Source organism: Macrosteles quadrilineatus, unplaced genomic scaffold (assembly GCF_028750875.1).
Source record: "Macrosteles quadrilineatus isolate MER2022 unplaced genomic scaffold, UCM_ALF_1.0 Scaffold_2__2_contigs__length_208266976, whole genome shotgun sequence".
Classification (NCBI taxonomy): domain Eukaryota; kingdom Metazoa; phylum Arthropoda; class Insecta; order Hemiptera; family Cicadellidae; genus Macrosteles; species Macrosteles quadrilineatus.
The window spans coordinates 100,779,389-100,804,194 of NW_026542595.1; the positions used below are offsets into that span (position 1 = coordinate 100,779,389).

Below are 24,806 nucleotides of genomic sequence, written 5' to 3' on the forward strand. Positions count from 1 at the left end.
AGCAAACAGAACTTTGGGGAGTTATTTAAAAAGGCTTTTGGCAATGCCATAAAATCCACCATTGTGGAAAATGGGTTTTAACACTGAGGGTATATGGGTGAATGTCACAAAATGTGAGATAAAATAAAATAAAATATTTTTAGTTTGAATATGCTGTGTTATTATTTATTTAACCTCATACCTTCCCACCACACATTGTTTCATGTTATAATAAAGATGTATTCAATAAAAAATTGGCATATTTAAGTGTTATTTGCCAGTCGTTCACTGTCACCAGCCTACCAAAGCAATGTTCACTCAAAAATAAAAAGGTCGACTATGTTTTTATGTCACGTAAAAATGTTACTAATAACGTTGAAGGATCGTCTGTTGCAATATCAAACATCAAAACAAATCAAACACGTCTGCAAAGTATTTTTTTTATCATCTAAAGCCAGTCCCCGAGTTGCAGCAAGTCAAAGACGGCTAAAATTAAAACAGCGTCTATGGAACAACGGAAGATCGTTTGGCGCCAAATCTCGCACAACGCTAGTAACAGAGATCTGAAGTGTTAGAGAAAGCTGCTTTTGCTGCAATTTTTTAAGAAGTTTTTTGGATAAATATTGAAAACCAGGTAAGAAACCCTTAGTACCTTAATTGTACTGCCAGTCGTTCACTTAAATAACTAGTAAACTTGTATGTCTACAGAAAGCAGAATTCAGTATCTCAATAGTATAAGTACGCATGGGCCCTAACCTCAAATATTCACCTCACCCAGTTATTAATACGTCTGCTACTTACGACTCCAGCTCAAATTTGCCAGTCGTTCACGTGAACGACGAGGAACATCGTGAACGACGAGGAACATCGTGAACGACTGGCGCGGTATACAATGTATGCTATGTTACTTTTAATGCATATTATTACTGTTTTAGATGTAGAATGAAATATTCTTTCTTGGAAATTATTTATATTCACGTTTTCATTTTTACCTGTTTGTGTTATATATTCCTGACAATGTAATATAGCGTATTATTTATTTTACAGCCCTGTGCGGTCACCTGATGCTTCACCCGTCACCCAAGTTGATGATCTCACGACTTCATCCAATTCATGAATTCATCCAAGGACACCTCCCTACACCTTATGAATTTTCTGCCGCAGCATATTGCTAAAGCACTCTCCTTTGAAGGTCTTTTCAACATTAGTCACCAAAGTCAAACTGTAGTAGCATCCTTTTTTCTGGTAAACGGTGTACAGCTTCATGTTGCCCAAGAGTTGTTGGGGAGATGCGGATTTTCACCATACCAAATATCCGAATTCGACCGATGTTGGGAATACGCAAATCAATCCAACGACTACTTCTCATACGATTTAATTAGGAGGATGTATGTTGTCATGACTGGTGCTCCCAGACGACCACAGACCCACTCTTCTACATCTGGCACTAGGAGGGGTGTTTCATTAGTAAGAGACTCAATTGTAATGTGTAATCCGAACAATTTTCACTTTCAGGATGAGTCCTCATCTCAATCTTCTTTGCCTGCGATGCAAAACTCCGCCCGCAGTGCCAACGCTGCTGTCGCAGCACCACTTCGTCCCGCACCACAACCAGCCGTTGTCCAACCCGTGGCAGATTTCATCCTATTTAAAATCGAAGGTGATGGACCTGTTCAGGCTTCGGACATAGACTCTATCATCCACGCTGATATTGCATCTCTGGAGGAACCAGTTCTGCGGCACATGATTCAAGGCCCTTGTGGTACCGATCACAGAACCGACTTCCCTTGCTGGGACACTGAAAAAGGCAGCTGATCTACATTTTTTCCCAAACCTCCCTGCAAGACGACCCACGTAAATGAGAGGGGCGTCGTCAAATACCGGCGTTACATCGATAACGAGGGTAGCATCACATCAAGGAACAGATCCATTCCTGGAAGCTTCATTACGCGTCTGCACATTCGAGGTCGGTGATGGAATCTCTGGTAGAATACGCTTCAATGCGGCTATATTTAATAAGGGGAACGCTGACTAAGCAAAATTAGAAGAGAAGTTTAAAATGGTCAAGTCAGGTATCGTGAAAGTGCAACAGTTTTTTCATTTTTTTCTCGTTTTTAATTTTTTCGTTTCGAAGTGTGGGGGAATTAATATTGTAGGGGGTTTAAATAATTGTAATTGTTATTAACACAAGAATTGCCAAATTTTGACTGTTTGAGAAGCCTAGTCGCAACACTAAACTGAGTTATGTTATGTAAAGGGCAATAAAGTGAAAGTTGGTTCTAATAAAGCAAGTAAGAATCACCAGAAATTATACGTATTATGGCAAATGTAAAGAAAAACTACAACTATCATTGTGTAGGTAGAGTTTGCACAAGGAAGACGACAACGAAGACGACTTATGATGAGAAGGGTGGAATGGCGATCACCAATAATATGAGGATATCACCACCTGGCATCACACACACTTAATTGAGCCTTTATCATATAATTATTTGTATGTATTATACGTTTAATACATTGTCATATCTAATTATTATATACTACTTATTATTAATTTGACTTGTTTGGTAACATAAAAATATCTTTATTTCAAGTTAGTTTAGCTTTAAGTGCAATATGTGTGTTATCTTGTCTATTTTATTTGTTTCTTAGTTTGTATGGCCTAACGCAACGACTTATAATGAATTTCATCTGTTAGTCTGTGAAATTTCACATTTTACTAAAATTTACAGGCGTATTTCCTGTGATGACTTGTGTTATTATTGTTGCTATAAGATGATTGTCCAAGGAGGAAATGGGTGAGTTCATTTCTGAAAAGACACCCTAACATCCACAAGTGTTACACAGAAAAGATTTTTAAGGAAAGAGCTTCTGTAACTGAGCAGAATATTCGACAGTGATTTAAAGAAATAGTTTAATACGTGAACCAAGAAGAATGTTCAGATGTTCTAAAGGATCCATCTAGAATCTTCAATGTAGACGAGACTGGTGTTCAGTGCTGCCCAAAATATAGAAAATTCTTATGATAAAAACCGTTGAAAATATGTATGCAGTCAGGAGTAAAAATGAAAAGAATCTGTTTCATGCACATTTTTTACTGACAGACGAACGGTCCCACCAATGATATTCTACCTTTACAAGCCGGTTCCAACATATCTTGCAAACACTTTTCCTGACACTTGGGTGATTGAACGTTCAGATTCAGGCTGGATGACATCATCGCCCTTCTACGAATATATGGCAAACACATTCTATGATTGGCTCCTCCAAAACAATGTATCATTTCCCATTTTTTTTATATGGACATAATTTTTACATCAGCCTCTAACTTAGTGAATTCTTTTCCAGAAAGCAAATTTTGCTTTACTGATTGCCGCCAAGAGCTACTCAGATCCTACAACCTTGTGATGTTTCTATATTCAAACTTTTGAAAGAATCATGGAAGAAAGAAGTTAGGTATACACACAGACAACGAGTGCTTCAATTAGCAAACAGAACTTTGGGGAGTTATTTAAAAAGGCCTTTGGCAATCCCATAAAATCCACCGTTGTGGAAAATGGGTTTTAACACTGAGGGTATATCCTGTTAATCCTGCTTGCAGTTGTCGATGTAAACTATTGTTTCACTTATGTTTCGATTGTATGCTAAGGACGTATTTCTGATGGTGGTGTATTCTCACAGCAAAATCAAGAAACTTTTGGTTGAATCAGATTTGAACTTTCCATACCCCAAAATGTTGCCAGGGAGAACCTATCCATTACCTTACGCCCTCAACAGGTTGTAACGATGTATTCTACACCCGTTACAGTTTTACGTTTCCGAAGGTCGGTACGTCAAATCAGGAACGTACATTAGTACCACACAATCGCGCTCTCTCTCTAATGCACAACCAAACTCTGTCCTTACCGCCAGAGTAGGGACGACAGGAGGGGTAGGGGATCCGCGCATGCGCACTGGCCACGGTCTGGACGAGGTCCACTGCAGTGGTTTGTAGTTTCATTCAACTCAATACCTCCGAACCGTGCAGTCGTCTCGAGCACGGTAACCTGGCTGGCTTAATAACGGAGCCATAAACCATCTCTGATCTCACGGTAGGCCTAATTAACTAGCATTGAGTGTGACTTTGCTTTAGTTTCCATTCGAAGCTTCGATTCCTAGTAACGTTGTGTTGCTGCTAAAGCAACCTAGGAATACATTACATTATTTTTGATACAATAACTAATTATCAATTTCACAAATATATTAACTAGTTCCATCCCAGTATCGTTTTGTATTGAGTGTTGTTTAACGTCGATTTTATTAGCTATTTTTAGCTAATTTTTAGCTATTTTTAGCTATCACTGTCGTTCAATCCCAGTATCGTTTTGTTGCTGCTGAAGCAACCTGGGAGTATTTCGTTTTGTGTGTTGTTTAACGTTGATATTATTAACTATTAAATCGTTACATTCCAGTATCGTTTTGTTTTGTGTTGTTAAACGTTGATATTTTTATTCACTATTAACTCGCTCCAACCCAGTATCGTTTTGTTGCTGCTGAAGCAACCTGGGAGTGTTGTATTTTATTGTGTGTTGCTTAACGTCGATATTTTATTCTATTAACTCGTTCCCTCCCAGTATCGTTTTGTTGCTGCTGAAGCAACCTGGGCTTTTGTGTTAATAACGTTTGTATTTAATGTTTTATGAGTAGGTCCCTTAATACTTAGAATCGTTTGTTACCTAATGATTTTATTAGCTATTAACTCGTTCAATCCCAGTATCGTTTTGTTGCTGCTGAAGCAACCTGGGAGTATTTTGTTTTGTGTGTTGTTTAACGTCGATATTATTAACTATTAACTCGTTACATTCCAGTATTGTTTTGTTGCTGCTGAAGCAACCTGGGTGTATTTTGTTTTGTGTTGTTTAACGTCCATATTTTTATTCTATTAACTCGTTTCCTCCCAGTATCGTTTTGTTGCTGCTGAAGCAACCTGGGCTTTTGTGTTAATAACGTTTGTATTTAATGTTTTATGAGTAGGTCCCTTAATACTTGGAATCGTTTGTTACCTAATGAAAAGCATTGGTCTCTAATTAGACAAATATCTACCCCGTATTTTCGTATTTCGACAGGATACAGACCATCCAGTAAATATTCTAAATTCACCCACAGCCGAACCTAAATTTCGTGTACAAAACGCTTTTTAAGTAAACACGTCCCTTCCAGTATTTGTGTGTTGCTGTATAAGGCAACCTGGAAGAGCTCAATTGGCAATCTAAAACAGTGACAATGATGATATTACTGAAATTAGGTATCTTGTCTGAGTCACTCAAAATTATTTTCGTATCTGCGATGACGAACCCTGGCATCCACTGAGCCATCCGAAAACCTAAATTAATATGTTGACTAGTTTTCATTAAAACGGAAAAACACGTCAATAGGTAAGAGAGCTAGACGTTTTCCTGAAATCCGAGGTGATCGTCCTGACTTAGACCTAACCTCTGACTCAGAGGTAGATGAACCTAGGCCTATACAACAGACTAGGCCTTTTGGTGGTAGGGGTGTAAGAGGTTGCATGGTAAGGCGTAGGCCTGTGGGTAACAGGAGAGGTGTTGGAAGAGGGGGGCCTAACGCAGCTCCTCAGCAAAATGCAGGGGATAGTAGCAGCTGGGACGAGGTTGAAGAAGAGAACGATGAGGGCTACAACCACCAGTTTCAATATTCAGAATTGAATGGACCTAAACATTGCCCGCCCCAAAATTCAAGGCATATTGAATATTTAAAACTTTTTTCTCGCTCTTACTTTGTTAGAGACTTTTGTCACAGAGACAAACTGTTATGCCAGAAAGTTCATCGCAGATCAGCGTCAGCAGCAAGGATTGTCTCCATTTAGCCGAGTGAGAAAGTGGGTGAATATGACCGTTCTAGAATTGAGGGCTTTTATAGCAATCATTCTAAATATAAGACTAATCCGCAAGCCAAGCATAGGGCGTTATTGGGACACCCACTTCATCCAAGTGACGCCATATTTTGCAAAAGTTATGCCGAGGGATCGATTTCAGGTTATTAAAAAAAAATTTTATTTGGTTGATGTGGATAAATTGGTGGCACATGGGGAACCATGTATTTGGGGAGTCAATTATCGGTTGGAAACGCCCACAAGGATCGTAACCGGGTTTACGATCCTTGTGGGCGTTTCCAACCGATAATTGATCATGCAAATCGGTTGTTCAAACTGCATTAATATACGACAAAGTCGCGCTCAGTTCACGAGTCTCTCGTCGGCACCAAAAAATGAGTTGCCCTAACTCAGTATTTACTGAAGAAAAAGCACCACAAGTGGGGAATCAAATTGTGGGTGCTGTGCGACTCTGTAACCAAGTACTGTGTGCAATTCTATTGCTACAAGGGTGCACAAAGGAATGATGACAATGAAAGAGTCGTTGAAGCAGGCTTGGGCAGTACAGTAGTGATGACTTTATTGCGGATGGCAAATTGTCTGAACAAAGGTCACCACATGTACCTGGATATTTTTTTTTTACTTCCTTGCCTCTTGCCAAATTACTGTATGAACACCAAACCATAGTCACTGGTACGTTGAGGAAAGATAGGGTGGGCCTCCCAAGACAACTTTTGGGGAAGTATGCTGTAGGCCAAAAAACTTATGTCCGGAAAGGGCCCATTCTCATCATGGCCCATAGAGAGAAGGCCACAAATAAATCTCCGTTTGTAATTCTCAGTAATGATAGTGAAGCAAAAAACGTGACATACACTATAAGAAGAAGTGGAAGAGATATCGTGAAAAACAAGACAAAAATTGCACACCAGTTTTGCACACATGGGTATGGGAGGCATAGACTCAACAGACCAAATGCTATATGTGTACCTTGACGAACAGAGAGCCATGAAACATTAAAAAGTTATTTTCAATGTGATGGGCCGCATGGTGTTGAATGCTTATTTGCTGTGTAAGCTAAACACAACTCAAGGCAGGATGAGTAGGGCTAATTTCATGAGATTGGTAATTGAAGAGTGGTCAAATGAATGGCTTGCCAGAAAGCAGGATCAGGGTCCTGAGGATAACGAGGGTGGTGGTGATGGTCCACGTGTTGGCTTTGGTCTGAGAAAGTTACCTGGAAGGAAAGAAAAACTCTGCAGAGCCTGTTCAGGTGAAAACCATCCTGAAATGAAGAAAAGAAGATCACGCACAATCTGTGTACGGAGCTGGGGTACACGCTGATTGCTTTGCCAATCACGTGTGCCAGTAAAGTGTCCCAAGATAATGTAAATATTAACTGTAAAATGAAATGAAATGAAATCAACTTTATTCATACTTTGCAAACATGTGCACGAATGGCGTCATTACATTGGATCAAAATCATAATGCTTAATCCTAAAAAAGTACAAAAGATATAATCACTATTGAAAAAGTTCTTATTCTAATACATTATGTAAGAGGAAAAATTCGTTCTTTGAATACAGGGGATTGGTTAAAAAGTACATTTTTAGATTATTTTTAAATTTTGTAGTCCTTGTGTAGTCCTTTAGTTTTGTTGGAAGAGCATTGAAACATTTTATACCCATATACATTGGTTTTTTTTTTCAAAAAATCTTAATCTATGTGAAGGTGTTGCATAGTTATTTCTGTTTCTGGTACAATATTGATGAGAATCCCCTACCAGTGAGACATTATTTGAATTTTTGACAGAATATAATATACATTGATAGATATAATAGCTATATACAGTCATTATGCCTAGTTCTTCAAATTTTTCCCTAACAGAATCTTGCCAATCCAAATTTAACATAATGCGTATTGCTCTTTTCTGGAGAATTAAAATTCTGTCTAAATTAGCTTGTGATGTTCCTCCATAAATACTTATACCAAAGGATAAATGTGAGTGAATATGAGCAAAATAAACCAATTTTAGGGATTCAAGTTTACAAAATTTTGATAATCGATAAAGTGCAAATAGGCCTGTTGACATTCGATTTGCCACATGATCAATATGATCATTCCAGCTTAATTTACTGTCTATGTATAATCCTAGAAATTTAGTGTTCTCAACAATTTGTATATCTTCACCGGCTAATTTTAGTGCTGGGTAATCTGAATTGGTATTAGTTTTTAGATTAAAGCGTGTAAAATTTGTTTTGGAAAGATTTAGTAATAGCTGATGATCTGAAAAAAAGTTATTGATGTTCATCAAGTTATCGATGGCAGATTTTTCTATCTCATGAACAGATTTTCCGCTTACAAGAAGATTAGAATCATCGGCATATAAACAGATGGTATTCATTGTTGAATTTGAAATAACATTGGGTAATCCATTGATATATGTAAGAAATAGTAGAGGACCCAAAATAGAACCCTGTGGTACACCATGTTTAATTGTTCTCAACTGCGATCTTGTTTTAACTATCTGGTTATGATTGTTTAAGTGTGTAATTTCTACGAACTGTTTCCTATTAGTTAAATATGATTGAAACCATTTTAGTGAAATTCCTACAACCCCTAGTCCTTCCAATTTTTTTAACAATTTATGATGAGATACACTGTCAAATGCTTTGCTTAGGTCCATAAATATTCCAATTACTTTATCTCCCCTATCTACAGAATCAATTATTGACTCAATATATGTAGCAGCCGCTGATATTACAGAATGGTTTGATCTAAAACCGTGCTGCTCTTTATCGAGTAGATCATTACTTTCTAAAAAGTTAACGAGCTGATTATACATAGCTTTTTCATAAATTTTAGACATGACAGGTAACAAGGCTACTGGGCGATAGTTTGAAACATCTAATTGGTCCCCTTTTTTATAAAGAGGTTTTACTTTAGAAATTTTTAATTTATCTGGAAATATGCCGGATATAAATGATGAATTTACTAAGTGTGCAAATGGTTTTTTAAGTGAACTCTGGGCATGCTTTATTACTGTTATGGGAACATCGTCGAAGCCTGATGATAGTTTATTATCAAATATGGAAATTATTTTACTGATATCTGTCTCACTGATTGGTTCACATCTAAATTTATTTTTTTGGTTATTTATTACTAAATTAGGTACTGATAAATTGGGTGTATTTATTTTTGGAATTACATCAGAATCAACTACATTGACATAAAACTCATTAAAAGTGTTACATATAACCGTAGGGTCATTATATACTTTTGAATTTACCTCTATTTCATCTATGCTCTTCACAACCTTTTTTTTTGTTTTTTATATTTAAATTAATTAAATTCCAAGTTGTCTTGGACACATTCCCTGATCTCAAAATTTTTCCATCCATATAACTTTGTTTGGCTTTGAAAATATTTTTTTTTAATGCTTTGTTCATTTCTTTAGCTGAATTCACTAAAGATTCATTTTTTGTTATCCTCCCTAATGTGCTTTTTTCTATAATTTTTTTCCTCTCGGTTTCTAGCTCATGATTATTCCAAGGGACTTTTTGATCAGTATCTCTACATTTAGTAATAGGAAAGCACATATCAAAGTAATACATAAAAATACTGTTGAAGATGTTAAATTTCAACTCTACTGGTGCAAAGTAGACCTCCTCCCAACCCTCCTGACTCAGCATATTTGAGAATTTTTTAAGATTTTGGTTAGAAAATATTCTTACTGATTTGGTTATTGGTTTATTGTTCATATTTTTATTGGGCAAGTTGAAGGTTAATAATTGAGCATCGTGATCAGAGATTTGTGTGTTTAAACCACTAATTTGCATGTTGTTGGGATAAAAATTAATGAAAACGTTATCAATAGCACTCTCAGTCTTTTCAGTTACTCTAGTTGGAAAATTTACTAAAAATTCAAAATTATGTGAGCCAAGAATATCATTAAGTATTCTAAACTCATTACAGTTTGGGTTTAGAACATTTATGTTAATGTCTCCAGTCATAATTACATTAGTGTATGTTTTTGAGAGTATTTCCAGGGATGCATTTAGTTTTGTCAAAAAGATATTAACATCAGAGATAGGAGAGCTATATATACCAGCTAGCACAAAAGAAAATGAATCACATTTAAATTCTATCAAACAGCATTCAAATTCCTTTTCAGATGTTAACTGATTCATTGACGGTAAATTCAAACTTTTAATTTTAACATTTTTAGCCTTTAAATTTGTTTTTGATAGTATTATGACTCCACCTCCAGCATTTAAACTACGTGAATAAAAAGTGTTAATATTATATCCGGTTATGGTGAGAAGGTCCAATTCATGACTTTTCATTTTGTGTTCACATAATACTATTATATCTGGGTCAATTTCTTGAATAGTAATTTCTAATGGTTCTATTCTGCTCGGTAGATGTTGAATATTAAGGTGAAAAATGTTTAAGATGTGTGAATTTTGTGATATTTTATCCTGTGCTGCAGGTTTACAATTTTTTACTTTATTGGTATATTTTTCGGAGTGTCGGAGTTTAAAGGTAGGTTGTGTTTATGGGCTTTGTGAGATTGAGGGATGTCTAGGAAGTGGGAATCGTCGTTATCTTGTCGCCCACACTCACTTTCACTCACACCGGACTGACTCATATCACGCATCACTACACTGCCGGACCGACTAGAACCCTTAGGAGATGGTCGCTGCTGCGTGATGGAGCTGATGTCACTCATTCTCTTGATTGACTGTAGTTCTTGTTATTGTGTTCATAAGCTGATTTTTTATATTTTACAATTATTATTTGGCATATATACGCCGGACCCACAGTTACGCAGTTTCTTGACGCCGATCTACCAAACGGAAAGTTTTTTTTTGTTTTATTGATAACTGTGTACATTTTTTTTTTGGCTTGCAACTTCCAGGATTTACTAGGATAGTTGAAAATACAGTTTTCAGGAAGAGTTGGATTTTATTTATGTTTTTTAGTCTCAAAGTTAAAAAAATAAAAAAATTGTTTTTCTCAAAATGTTTTTGGCGTACTTTTATATATATTTTTTAATGTTTTATTTTTTTTATTTGTTCAGAATAAAATATCCTACAAAATAAATATCAATTTAATAACTTTTATTTTGAGGAAGTTATGATATTTTTAGTAAAACTCTACAAATTCACCATTTTAGGCTTAGCAGTTTTGGGATAAAACATGTAAAAAACCTATTAACTTTAGTTTACACCTGGATCTGAGGAGGATTTCTATTACTGTAACATGTAAGGAATGGCTATGTAGAGATCAAATGAACTAAGAGATCTGGAGTGTATAAATAAGGATAATTTATTTGGAGAAGGATGAAAAATCCTAATAGTGGAAGAACAGAGGGCATAGCAGACCATGGACTGTCTGATAGGCACATTGATTACAGACGATAATGAAAGGAGAGATACTTAAAGGCAGATAGAAATAAAAAGAAATAGTAAATGAAATACTTAGTGGTGTGACTTATAAGATTTAGAGATCTGGAATGGGTAAGCGAAGATATTGAAGGGGGGGGGGGCTGTATGTCAAATGAAGAACAAGCACAGGGACGGAATGGGATTAAAGCATAGTATGTGAAGTTTTTGAGATAGGGGTTACTTGCAAAACTAGTAGAGGTTATTACGAATATAATGAGAGGGGGAATATTTCCAAAAGAGTTGAAGAAGGGTGATATTAAAGTATTTCTGGAAGATGAAAGCAAAGTCTTGTGGAAAGCTGCTGAGTGATACTCAAGAAGCTAATGGAGGTGATGGGTGATCAAATGGACAGAAGGCAGTTTAGCAGGAGAGGAGTGGGAGTAGAAGATGTTTTGGAAACATTGATAACAATTGTAAAAAGTAGATGAGAGGCAGAAAACTGATAGGAGTCTTTGATCATATCAGGGGGGCTTTAGATAATGTGTGTCACCTCGCAATATTGAAGCAACTGTTGGATTGGAAATGCTCTACTATACCTAGGTAGGTATAAAGTCTAAGTTATATAAAGTTAACTAAAGGAAAGGAGAGTGGTTTTGAAGGTAGGGAGCTCTTAAAGCGGAGAAAACCACAAGCAAGGATTGTCCTCAGGGATCGGTGCTACGACAGATTTCATCAAATAAACTGATGGTCTGCTGAAAGACAATTTTGAAGCAGCAGAAGTTGTAGGGTACACGGATAATACAGTGATAATACAAGGATAAAGGAGAGATCATCTAAGTGGCTGACAGTCTTTGGAGCTGGAGATGTCGGAAACAATGACAGTGGTGATGAAGCTGAGAGATGTTAACTTAGGGTAAATATTTGTAAGGCACAAAGGAAAAGAGACTGTAAGAGATTGATACTGTAGTAGTAAGAATGAGAGGGAGAATATTGTCAACTGTAAGGAGCTTGATACTTAGGGATAGAAATAGAGGATGTGGTAAGAAGGAAGAGATTGTATTTTGGTATTCGATATACAAGACTGTTTCTTCAGAAAGCTTTATCATTGCCCTTATCTATGGCTGTGCGTCTCTCCCAAGTTATTCTCTTGTTAATATGGACGTTTGGCTCCCCAAGAACCCATGCGCCGATCATACTGACTGGTTGGGCTTTAGCCCAAGTGCTCTCCCCACCTGGGGTATTTTCTCCAGTTGTTTGTACTGACATTTTTCTTTTGGTATCTCTACCATGTTCGGCTTGGGACACTGCTGCTCGATGCCATTCACCCCATTAGCGCCTCACCTGACCATAGTGTTGGCCTAGAATAGCTAGTATTTAGAAATTGAAATGGATCCCTTCCCCTCGGATACCCTAATAGGTCGGGCCCAGGAAATATGCAAGAGTTTGACCAAGGTTAGGTCAGAAAAGACTGAAAGATTTGGGAACCCGTTGTCGAAAAGAAAGTTGACTCAGGGCCCCAAAGAGAGAAGAGAGTCATGTCCCCAGTTAGTAGTGTGGCCACTTAAGGAAGGACATGACCTAGCATAGGGACCGCGTGGATGCCACTCACGTACACACAAGATGTGAGCCCCTGCAGGTGTCCATTGTTGACAATGAGAGCCGTTGTTGACAAACTTCCCCGAGACATACCAGCACCGAAGATGCCACTGAAGCGTTGAGGCATTTTTTAAGAGACCATCAATTATCAGGAAAAGCCACCAACAGGACTAAAGAACAAGCCGGATCAATGCAGTGTGTGTAGTAAGAAAAGATTCATAAGTACACTGTGTGAAATTGGGCCGGACTGGATTGTGTATCTACAAACGCTTTAACAAGTCTCATGAGTAACAACTGTCGTTCACAATGAGAGTGAAGAGCTTAAATTTTCCAAGGATTTGATGCAGTACTGTATTATGTACACTTTGTAGTTAACTAAGTTATTAATCTTTTGATTTATCCACACACTTAAACATTTTAACAAACTTTGGTCATTGAACAATTTTGTGAAGATCAATGGTAAACTATATTTTGAAATAGCCAAGAAATATTAAAGATTTTGAGCTTGTAGAAGATTTAGAAATGTTGGGCAAAATTGATTAAATTAAGACCTTAAGTCAACAAAAACTGACATTTCACATGAATGAAGCTTTGATTTCACTGAGCTCGTTACATAAAATTATCCCTGATAACTGTCAGTTTTGGACCTGATGAGTAGGTACCTTAAGTCCTGGAAGAACACCCACTAAAATTAGTATATGGCTGCAGCGTTGATGTTTTTGGACTATAAATCAAACATGGTGACTCAACACTCAATTGCAACGTTTAAGATGAAACATGAATTATAATGTGAACCTTCAGACCAAATTGCAGTTAATAGAATGAGGGCCCACAAATTCATCGCATATGCCTAAGTCTAAAAAGTGTTTGCAGCATCAGAAAGAAAGATTATCAACCATTTTTTTTGGAACGGAAGATATGTGATTCTACTGGAACGAGGCACAACAATTCAGTAAGAAATGAAATGTCAATTATTGCACAATATTAGAAGAGTGATTAAAACAGGAAATGTTGAGCTTGTAAGATTTTGTCAATTCACGACAACACCTAAACCCATACAGCAAACACAAGTTGTGGAATCTGGGTTCTTTCAAAATGGAATAGTTACAACATCTACAATACAGTCAACACACTGAAGTGTCACTACCACTAAATTAATTGAATCAGTAAATAAGTGGCTAGTAATCCAGTGTATCAACGCCGAAGAACAGTTGAAGCAAGATCTGAAAAGATGGTTGTAAACTTTTTTAAGCAAACATTACACCAATTCAACAAGGCAACTCATTACTAATCTTACCGACAAAGTCAACACAATAAGGTTACTTGTATAACTTAATCGAAAATTTAAATGGTTTCCAATCAAATTCTACTGTAACCATTGGGGTAACCCATAATGTCAAAACTAGCAAATTCAAGTCAACATGTTTGTAAAAATGGATATTTTCAAGGGAAGGTAAGTTTTTTATTTCTAAAATAATTTTTTTATTTTTGTCTTCTTTTTCTTTAACACATTGCGCGCTACGCGCGGGAAATCCCGCGTGCCCAACCTGCGCCGCGGGGCTGCGCGCGGGACTTCCCGCGCTTGGTGTTTTGTTTGATGATTCAGTAACCGGCTAGCACTGCCCCGGGAAAGTTCTGCCGTGCGTAGCACTGTGTATCGGACCTAACCTCAAACCCGTGTGGTCTCAGTTTTCAGTTGGCGCCTTTTTATATTTTTCGGTAGTGCGTTGTTTTGAGTGTGATTTTCCCACCGAAGTTATACATTTAACTTTACATAGTTCTTTATTTTTCATTGCAATTGAGTGGAAAATGGCTGCCTCTACATCTAGGCAAAGTATAAACTTTCCAAGTGACAGTGATGATGAAGCCTATGACGACAGTGACGCTGAACTGAGTGGTGAGGAGAGTGAGTCAGATGACGAAATAGATGAATCATACAACCCCACGTGGTCCCCTTTTGCTCAAGGGTTTAGAAGATTTGGGTTTGAAGGTGAAAACCGATTTAAGATACCTGTTCCAGGTCAAAATAAACCTATCGATTGGTTCCTAATGATGTTAGATGATATTTTGCTAGAAAATATTGTTTGCGAAACAAACATTTATGCGTTTGAGGTGTTCAATAAACCTAGTTAGACTGAACATTCACGCATAAATAAGTGGAAAGAACTAACAATTGATGAACTGAAAGTGTTTATAGGCCTAATCTTACACATGGGAACGATCAGACTGAATCGATACCAAGATTACTGGAAAACACAATATTTGTTTGACCTAAAGTGTTTTCAGGACCAAATGAGCAGGGACAGATTCCTATTGATTTTGCGGTGTCTTCACTTCAATAGAAACGCAGAGGATGGCAGGAACGAGGGAACGGACAACAAACTTATAAAAGTTCAAATGTTGGTAGACTATTTCAACAACAAGATGGACGAAATATACTACCCTTGTAGAGAGTTCACTTGATGAGGGAATGGTGCTCTGGAGGGGGCGTTTACTGTTCCGACAGTACATCAAAGGGAAACGCCACAAATACGGCATAAAGCTATATTCCCTTTGTGAACCTAACGGCCTTGTGGTTCGTTTTACTATCTACTCTGGAGGTCAAGGACAGCTAGGAGGTAAAGGACATGCCATAAAAGTCGTGATGCACCTTATGAAAGGAAAGTTGAATGTCGGACATGCACTCTATATGGACAACTTTTACAACAGCTTTCCTCTTGCTTCAAAGCTCTTGTCCAAAAAGACTTACTGCACCGGAACCCTTCGAATGGACCGGAAGTATCTCCCAGAAGACATCAAAGCTGCCAAGTTGAAAAAAGGAGAGACAGTCGCTCGGTATGCTGAAGGTGTCATGGTCGCTAAGTGGAAGGACAAACAAGTTGTGTCTTTCCTCTCCACGGAGCATGACAATACGATGGTTATGTCGTCTAATCGACGTAATGTCCAACGAGAGAAACCGTTGGCAATTGTTCAGTACAATGCCAATATGAAAGGGGTAGATAGGAGTGATCAAATGCTCTCCTACTACCCCAGTGATCACAAATCTTTGCGGTGGTACAAGAAAATATTCATCCATCTTATCCAGATGATCATGGTAAATGCGCACAAGCTATACAACGTCGCCAACGAAGACAACACGTTGCAGCTGTATGATTTACGTCTCAGAGTTATTGAAGCGCTCTTGCCTCCCAAAGATGTGCCTCCACCACAACGGCCTCCTCGCAACCCCCTTCATGTTCTATCCAAGACGACCAAACTAGATAAAAAAAGGACGTCTGCTTGGAAAAAGATGCCGTCAGTGCCTGAAAGAAGGACGACGTAAAGAAACAGTGTATATGTGTGGCCAATGTGAAGGGGAGCCTCCGTTGTGTGCGTTAGCTTGCTTTGACAAGCACCATGCAGACTTACAGTAAAATTGAGACTATTGAAGGAGGGTGGAAGGGTTGTATATATTTGTAAATAAATATTTTTAAGTTTTCTTTTGTAATACTTTTAGTGCAAAACATTGATTTTTATTACTTTCAAAACCAAAAATAATACATAATGACTTATCACCAACATCGTTGCTGGAGCGCGGGAATTCCCGCACAAAGTGACGTCACTATTCGTAGCTACTGAGTGTCATCAAGTCGCCAATCTCACACTGGGACATTATATTTCTTCATTATATGTAAAAGGTATGTGTTTACAGCAATAATAGTGTAATTATTTTTGTAATACCTTGCCCAAATGCTGAGCGCGGGAATTCCCGCTCAATATTATGACGTCATAAAAAAAGTTTGTTTGCCATGGAAACCAATTTAGATAATTATATTTAACATTCCTGTGGTGTAATCTATGAAAATAATCACTAAAGTAATTTCAGCACTTGGGTACGTTTATCCATATTTCAGTAGCAGTCAATGTGTTAATGTCTTGCTTGCAGTGTTTATGGTACTCGAACAAAGTTGAACAGTGGAATCTGAAACAGAAAAGTAATGTAAAAATGTTCAGGTTCGACACAAAAAACGAATTTTTTGAATACATGTAAAGAACCTCAAGAAGCAAAACTAATCACTCGCTACAGGTAACACAAGTACATGTGTTGTGTACTATACCAAAGTAGTTAAGAATTGCAATTCATTCAGTTGAGTGTTTCTAATTCACCAAATAAATTAATGTTTAAGTAATGGTTACATATGACTCCAGCCATTACTACACATTCGCCCAAGTCACCAAGTCGTAGTCAGATCTAAGTTAGAGAGGTCCGAGCTCAAGTCACAAGTCTCACAAGTTGAGTTCTGTTAGGCAATTGTTTAATAACATATTCATAATGAGGCTGCAAGTTTTTGGAAACCTGTACCTTGGCCACTGACATGGGCCAAGTTGTATGGCCAATTTGTTAAAATATAAAATAAGGCTTAGCCTTAAGTTTTGTAGGGCTATAAAACTAGCAGTATGAACAAAATCAGTTGTCAATTTGTAATTTAAATACCGATACTTTTGAAGATATTAACCCTCCGAGTGTCCATAGTTTAGGCCTTAATGTCCACCTATTTTTGGCCCCTTTGCAAGGTTTTATTAAAACGGATCTGAGAAGCTTAAAACAATGTTAATTCTAATGTTCTATATACCATTTTGTTTGGAAAATCATGGGCTTCAATATTATATATAAAACATAAGGAACATTTTTTCAAAAAAAAAAATTTTAGGAAAAAAAAATATAATTTCGAAAATTTGCAAAAAAAAAATAAGTTCGCGCTCAATGAAATTGTATAAATTATAGGCCTATAAATATTTGAAAATAGCCACTTTGTTCTAAATTTAATGAGGATTACAAATATATAATCATATAGCGAGGTAAGTTATCAAATAAATAAGTTATGAGCGAAAAACGGATTTCAGTACATAGCGTTTAGCTAAGAATGCATAGCCTAACCATAGCTAGGAATCTGGCTGATAATTTACATCAATATCACTACCTACTTCTTCAGGATCATCAACCAGCACTTCAAAACCACTTAAATCTTCTTATAATGCACCACGTATATCACTACTTTTGATTTTTAACACTAAAACAATGATAAACGTAATAAAACACATCAGTCATCGGTCCGGGGGAACCTAGCTGTTTACAAATACACGCACGTCAGCTGTCTGCTACAATATTTTCGGAACTAAAATGAATAGCGCTTAGAGACAGACCTCTGCAGAAAGCTTAGAATATTACGGAAAGAACGATACCTAACTCGATCCAGTTCAATCCGATTCAGTCAGTCATAGAGCCTTCGCCGTAAACGATGTTTGTGCGTCTTAAAAGCGACGCGTGACCCTACACAAAGTGTGTTGTGCGTCGTTTTTATGACGCGTGACACTCGGAGGGTTAAAACAGAAGAAATATAGATCATAAAGGAAAACAAAAATATTGATATAGTTATCCTATTATATCCTATTGAAAAAAATCATCGATAAAAATGAATGTTCCCTTTAACAGGTAAATCGGCCCTGACTCAAGGAAGTTGTAAGTAAACCCTCACAAATATTTCTTAAGTCTTACTGCAACATGAATAAACATTGAGGGTGGATGTCATTTTGATATTGACTCTGCGTATTATTTTTTTTAATTCCATGTAGAACTAGTGTAGGATTTCTTCCCAACCAATTTTTCATATTTAAGTTAAGTTAAGTTAGTGCATATATAACTGGTAGGCCGACATGATAACTTATTTTTTCGTACTTATAAAGATTTAGCTTACTTAGGCTTAAGTTACTATATTCTTACGTCCAGCCCTGAATGCAACCTCGAGTAGACTAGGCAAAACAAACCTAGGCCTAGGTGTGAGTAGATTGTCGGTTGCTAAGAAACCGCAAATAAATGAATAAGTTTATTTATTTATTCACTCCAACGGATACACCATTTACAAAATAATATATTTAAGCACACGAGTAGAATGGAAAGATAAAAATTGCATTTGAAATAACAAGAGAAGCTGCAAGTTAGCCTAGGCCTAGTCCAAAGAACTTAAATACTCAAGCATGAAATGTCTAAATAGGGCCTAGGCCTACCTCAGAAGTAACCAGCATTAACTTATCAAAATATAGTTGTACCTTTTTTAATGTTGTTAAAAGTCTGGTTGGCCTAGCCTATCTTAACTTAAACTTGCTAGGGACTAGCTTATCTTGATTACAAATATCAAATGTGGAGATGTGATTTATTTAGTAAAAATTTAGGACCCAGACCTCAGCTTAAAAACACTTTTTTTAGTGTGAAATTGTGTAAAAAGTGTATAAAATGAAGTTTTGGAAGATAATAATTGGGGGAAAAGCCATTCCACTCCCAAATAATTACTGGAATTTAATAAAACCCACCCTAACCAAGGTTCCTCCAAAAGCTTAATAAACAGAAATTGGTGTAACTTACCGGTACATACTGAGGTTTTGGATTATTTAAATTCTCAACTTCAAGAAAGTTGAATTCACTAAATCAATGTGAAAAATTCACAAGGAATATGCACTCGACATATAATTTACTGCTGTCTCACTCAAAGATAACCAAAACCGGCACGCACGGAGAGCAACATGTCTTTGGTTTGCCAGCCTACAACGAAAATTAAAATTCCTTTGTCCAACGATTTCCTACATAAAATTTATTCCCACATATTTCACCAGGAATCACCCCGTTTCCTACATAATGTCCGAACGTGACTTTCCCACACAATTACCCCAACTTAGAATTAAAATGAATCACCAATTAGAGCTACATCCACCTTTGTCACTACTTCACTTTAAACTAAGTAACAACCGAGTCATGGATACAGTTCTAAACAAACAACTAACACAGAAACCAGCAAGCCAATCAGATTAACTTACTGCACAAAAGAAACCATCAGCCAATCAGAAATCTGCACAATTACATCATCTGTTGATATGTTTCACCACAAACAATAGCAATGCAGTGACAGGTCACTGTACCACAATGACCCCCTAGAATTAACTTTATTTAACCTGAATTCCCTCGGTATATTATTTCCCGTAAAATCCCAGTTTCAATAACAAAGTAAGTACTACAGTTAAGATTTCAATATATAACTTAGATCTTATGACCATAAGATGCCTATACGCTATGTGTTGAGGAAAAAATATTTGTTGATATTAAATGAAACTGTTCTAAGCTAACCAAACCAACCAATCTTCCTGCATGATTTCATGAGGAAAAAACAATTGTTCTTCATGAAATGAAACTGTTCTAAACCAACCAAACTTGCTGTATGATTTCATAAATCGGTATAATACAAAAGAACTCAAGATAAGCCTGTACAAACCATGAAACTAAATAACCGTAGGCCTAAATGAGATTATGTAGACACCAGCGCCCAGTGTCACCAACATGAACTAGGACTAAGTAGGCCTACTGTTAACACGATTAACGAGTAGGTACGGTACCTATCAACTTGTGTTGGTCCATAGATATATCAATTCCGATACTCTTTCTCCTTGAGGAGCTTGTTTAATCTATGTTAATTCGTAACAATAAGAAAATAAGTCCACAGATATAACTTTTGATATTATAGCCTAGGCCTAGTTTCTAAATATTTAGAAACGGGATCCTAAATAAGTAAGTTTAGGCTGCCATTTATTCTATCATTAAACATAACACATTTTCTTTCTAAATAAGTTACCCTAGCCTAGACAAAATAGGTACACTGCATGTGGAAAGGACAAGAAAAATCATGTTTTGATCACGTTAGTCAAGAACAGATAGGTAGGTACAAAATTGACGACAAATTATGGGAAAACGTTGTCTTTGATATTTAGGCCTGGATTAGATACTTCCCCTAAAAAAGACAAGAAATAAATGCATGGCGAAAGTTACATTTGCTAAAAAGACATGAAAAACATAAAACAGGCCCTAGCGGCCTAGCCTAACATGAAGACTAGGTCTAGGATTCTAACGATAGGGTTAGTTTGTAACCTGATTGACGAAAGACAGGGATTGCGGGATAATTGGCCTGGATTATATAATGGAAATTTGGTATGGTTCAAATTAATCAATTCATTTACCCTCTTATTACCGGCCTGAGTCTTCCTCTTCAGTCTTAATAATTTGAGAATGAGATGAAGTTGAGTGGAAGTGGAGAGAAGTCGCAGTCGCCACTCGCCACTCGCCAGTCGAGCAGTCAGAAGAGAAAAGAGAAAGGAAAAGAAATGGCGTCGAGTCGAGGGACGACTAGACCGAACCGAACGGACTAAGCGTCTAGTCTAGACTGGCAGTGCAACTCCGAGGATCGTGGATCAGATCACCCCCCACCACCGCACCATGTCGTACGCTTCCGAATCATGCCGGCGCATCAGCATAGCCTAACTGTTCGAGGAAAATTGATATCTCTATCAATGTCGCTGTCAAAACGTATCGTTTATAGGTTAAATTTAAAATAATTACACTATCATAACCTAACCAAACTAACCAAACTTGCTCATAATGAAAAACTCGATTGAAGGTTTACTAATCGAAAAAATAGTTCTGTTCTAAAAATAAAATTATAAATCTCTCAAATTCAAGTTTATAATTTTTAATGATAATTAAACTGTCATAACCTAACCAAACCAACTAAACTTGCTGATTTGAAAAACATTGTTGACAAAAAGTTAGTGCAACCAATACCCAGTTCTGTTATAAAAATAAAATTTTAATAAATGTCTCAAATTCAATTTTATAATTTTTAATTATAAAATTAAACTGTCATAACCTAACCAAACCAACCAAACTTGCTGATATGAAAAAAATTTTGACAAAAAGTTAGTGCTACCAGTGGGATTCGAACTCTCAAAAGACGATTGTTACAACTAAGCACTGGCGGGTAATTTTGCCGCCCGCCTCGCAAATTTTAGGTTGTTGTTATGGCAACACTGCATCAAATACGCGAAAAAACAACTTCGCTCTTTCATTGTTATTCGCGTCTTCCGTTTGTTTCTGAAGAAGATAGAAGAAAAATGATCAGAAGATGAGTAAGTGGCTAAAATCAGCGAAATAGGATACAACTATTATAATAAAAATACTATCGCATTAAAACAATATTTTACTTATTTTCTACGAATAAACACTTTGTTCAACAGACAATATAAAATTACCTAATCTATTACACATTCCTAAAAGATACCCAACCACAAGGGCGGTCCCAGGGGGGGGGGGTCAGGGGGGTCATGACCCCCCCCCCAAAATATTTTTTATATATATAAACTATTATACCAGGGGAACTTTAATAATTTTTATTGCAAATCGTTCTGCCAAATTAAAATTCATTGTAGTCTTTACACTTGTGGCGAATGAAAGGACTAATTACAAACTCTAACCTAAAACTCAACGTTCGAGTCTGACTGTTTTTTGTACGTTATGAAAAGTAGGGAAGATCGGCAGACGACGGACGCTTTCAGCCATATACAGCAACGGCAGTGTCCGATGCTGACATGCGACGTTCGGTCGCATTCTTCTTCTTATTTAATTTTTCGGCATTTATCATTCATTGAAAACTTGAATTGGGTTTGGGTATTGGATAAAGAAAAGAAGTTGTATCAATAGTCAAAGCTTGAAAGGTAGTTGAATATTAATTTATCTGAGCTGAGCGTTAGGAATTTGTAAATTACAGTAGGCCTAATGTAATTCAATGATTACCGTAGCAAATTTCAAAACATTCAATATTAAATAGTATTCATATTAAGAGCCCCTGATATCATATTTAAGAATTCCACAATCCAATTGGATTGCTATTTTTTTTAATACTATAAAAAAAATAGCGTTAAGAATACCACAATCCAATTGGATTGCTATTTTTTTTAATACTATTCTTAACGCTATTTTTTTTATAGTATTAAAAAAAATAGCAATCCAATTGGATTGTGGTATTCTTAAATATGATATCAGGGGCTTCCATTCCATACCCCCCAGGCCCCCCGGTGACCCCCCCCCAAAATATATGTCTAGGACCGCCCTTGCCCAACCAAGTGTATTAGAATTATATGACAAGGGGTACCGGAATATCAAACAAGATAAAATAACATTCTAAGCCTTAAGTCTACACAATTCTTAAAATTCAGTTTTAGCACTAATAATTTGTTTCACTAATAGAAACAGTGCAATTGTTTTAGGATCATACCATTTTTTTACTATCATGTTATAAACAGCACGATGCGGACATGTGCGGAACGATGTAATGTGATCGCCAAGTTTATAAAGCCTTACTTCCTGATAAGCAATAAACGACCCGTTGGTTTTGCTGAAAATTTTCAGGCTAATTATTGAAATAGAACTATTAATGAACTATCAAAAAAAAAACCCCCCGCTTCGTGACTATTTGTAGTTCACAAGTTTGTAATCGTTATAATTTCCCCCTTTTAAAATACATATTATTGATCATAACTAAAATATTTTTGGACCATAAAATTCTCTAGTTAATGCCGATTACAACGATATAAGTTTTATACGGAAAATTTAATTGTGTACATTTAGGGAAGCATTTAAATGAGCGGTTTGTATATGTGTCACGCGCTAGCTACACCCGTGGAGGCAGCCCGGTGACGTCACAGCCACACGGCAGTGGGACCACTTTGCTAGTCGACGTGAGCCAGCCCCTGTATTCTAATGCCCCGCTCATGACATAGCTCCGTATCGTTGCGTTAATGGTTGACGTCACGCCATCGGCACGGAGCGGTGGTAAGGGTTTTCAGTTCTGATCCACGATCCTCGGAGTTGCGCTGGCTGCCTAGATGCTTATACCGAACGGCGAACTCTAATCACTCTAATCCGGCGATGTTTATCCTTTTCGCTTTTCTTTCTTTCTTGCTGTTTACAGCCTGCCACACTAACTGTCATGCCCCCTGCAGACGGGGACAGTAGTGGCGTCCAGTACTGGCGTCCACAAGTGGCGGCCACTGTACTGTACGATGTCATAGCTTATAATGTCATAGCTTATAATTGCGAATTTGTTGCATAGCTTATAATCTTGAAAATGTGGCATAGCTTATAATGGGAAATGTAAATTGTTCAATAGCTTATAATCGTGGAAATGTGGCATAGCTTATAACGGTTTTCTTAATATGTGGCATAACTTATAATGGTATAGCTCAAATGTGCTGCAGCTTATAATATCTCGTTTGTTCTATAGCTTATAATTTTCAAAATGTGGCATAGCTTATAATGCGCGGGAATGACGTCATAGCGGATGGAACAGCTGGTTGATCCTCAGTAAACATTGTTTACTACATTGTTTACATTGTTTGTTATGGAGGTTAGTTGATTTAAGTCGAAACAAACAAATTATCGTGCGATGGTCCTCAAATTTCGTACGATTACGAACTAGCAGCCACTACTCGGCAATAGAAGTTGCGTTAAGTGCAGCCAACGTAGCAAAACCCAACATATTTTAAAACTCCTGAAAGCAAAAAGGTCATATGTACTCGATGTATATTAAAACGTGTTTTTGTTTAATAGTAGAATAATAATTTTGGGTATAGGCCTATATTGTTATTCTTTAATTATGTAAACTGAAACATATTATCAAAAGTTTGATACTGCTCGTAATGCTAAATTATACTATGCATTTTTTTACAAAGTTTTATTTACAATCTTATAGTATCTAGTTCTTATTTTATAATATTTATTTTGTAATATTGTGTAATACCGGCACAAAAATACCATAGACTATGCCACATAAGTAGACTTCTCATCCCATTGTTAATTTTGAAGCTTGTTTTTCTTGTCTATTTCATGTACGTCACACTCATCACTACTGTGGACGTAATCTTGTTTCTATTATTTTAGGGGTATTTTCATTTGTGCTTTACTGTTTGGTTTTATAATTAGGACTAGGAGACCAGTTATTATTTATGATTATATCTTTTATTTGGTTAAATGAGGTTTTAAATAACTGAAATAACAAGAAACAAATTATAAACCAAACACAACCTCTACAGTTGGTACAGAACTAACAATAAAATTG

The 24,806-nt window shown here is 36.7% G+C and overlaps 1 protein-coding gene and 1 long non-coding RNA gene across 2 annotated transcripts; one reads left to right on the top strand and one right to left on the bottom strand.

Moving 5' to 3' along the window:
* The first annotated feature begins 15,304 nt into the window (after window positions 1-15,304).
* Window positions 15,305-16,156, top strand: LOC128984687 (piggyBac transposable element-derived protein 4-like). The gene has a single exon (XM_054404028.1). It carries the CDS (start codon window positions 15,305-15,307, stop codon window positions 16,154-16,156), a length of 852 nt encoding a protein of 283 aa, XP_054260003.1.
* Window positions 16,157-16,741: 585 nt separating this feature from the next.
* LOC128987037 (uncharacterized) lies at window positions 16,742-20,983 on the bottom strand. The gene is made up of 2 exons (XR_008490186.1): window positions 20,875-20,983; window positions 16,742-16,795 (listed from the first exon to the last, which is right to left on the bottom strand). It is a non-coding gene; the product is annotated as an uncharacterized LOC128987037 (long non-coding RNA).
* Between the last annotated feature and the right edge of the window lie 3,823 nt (window positions 20,984-24,806).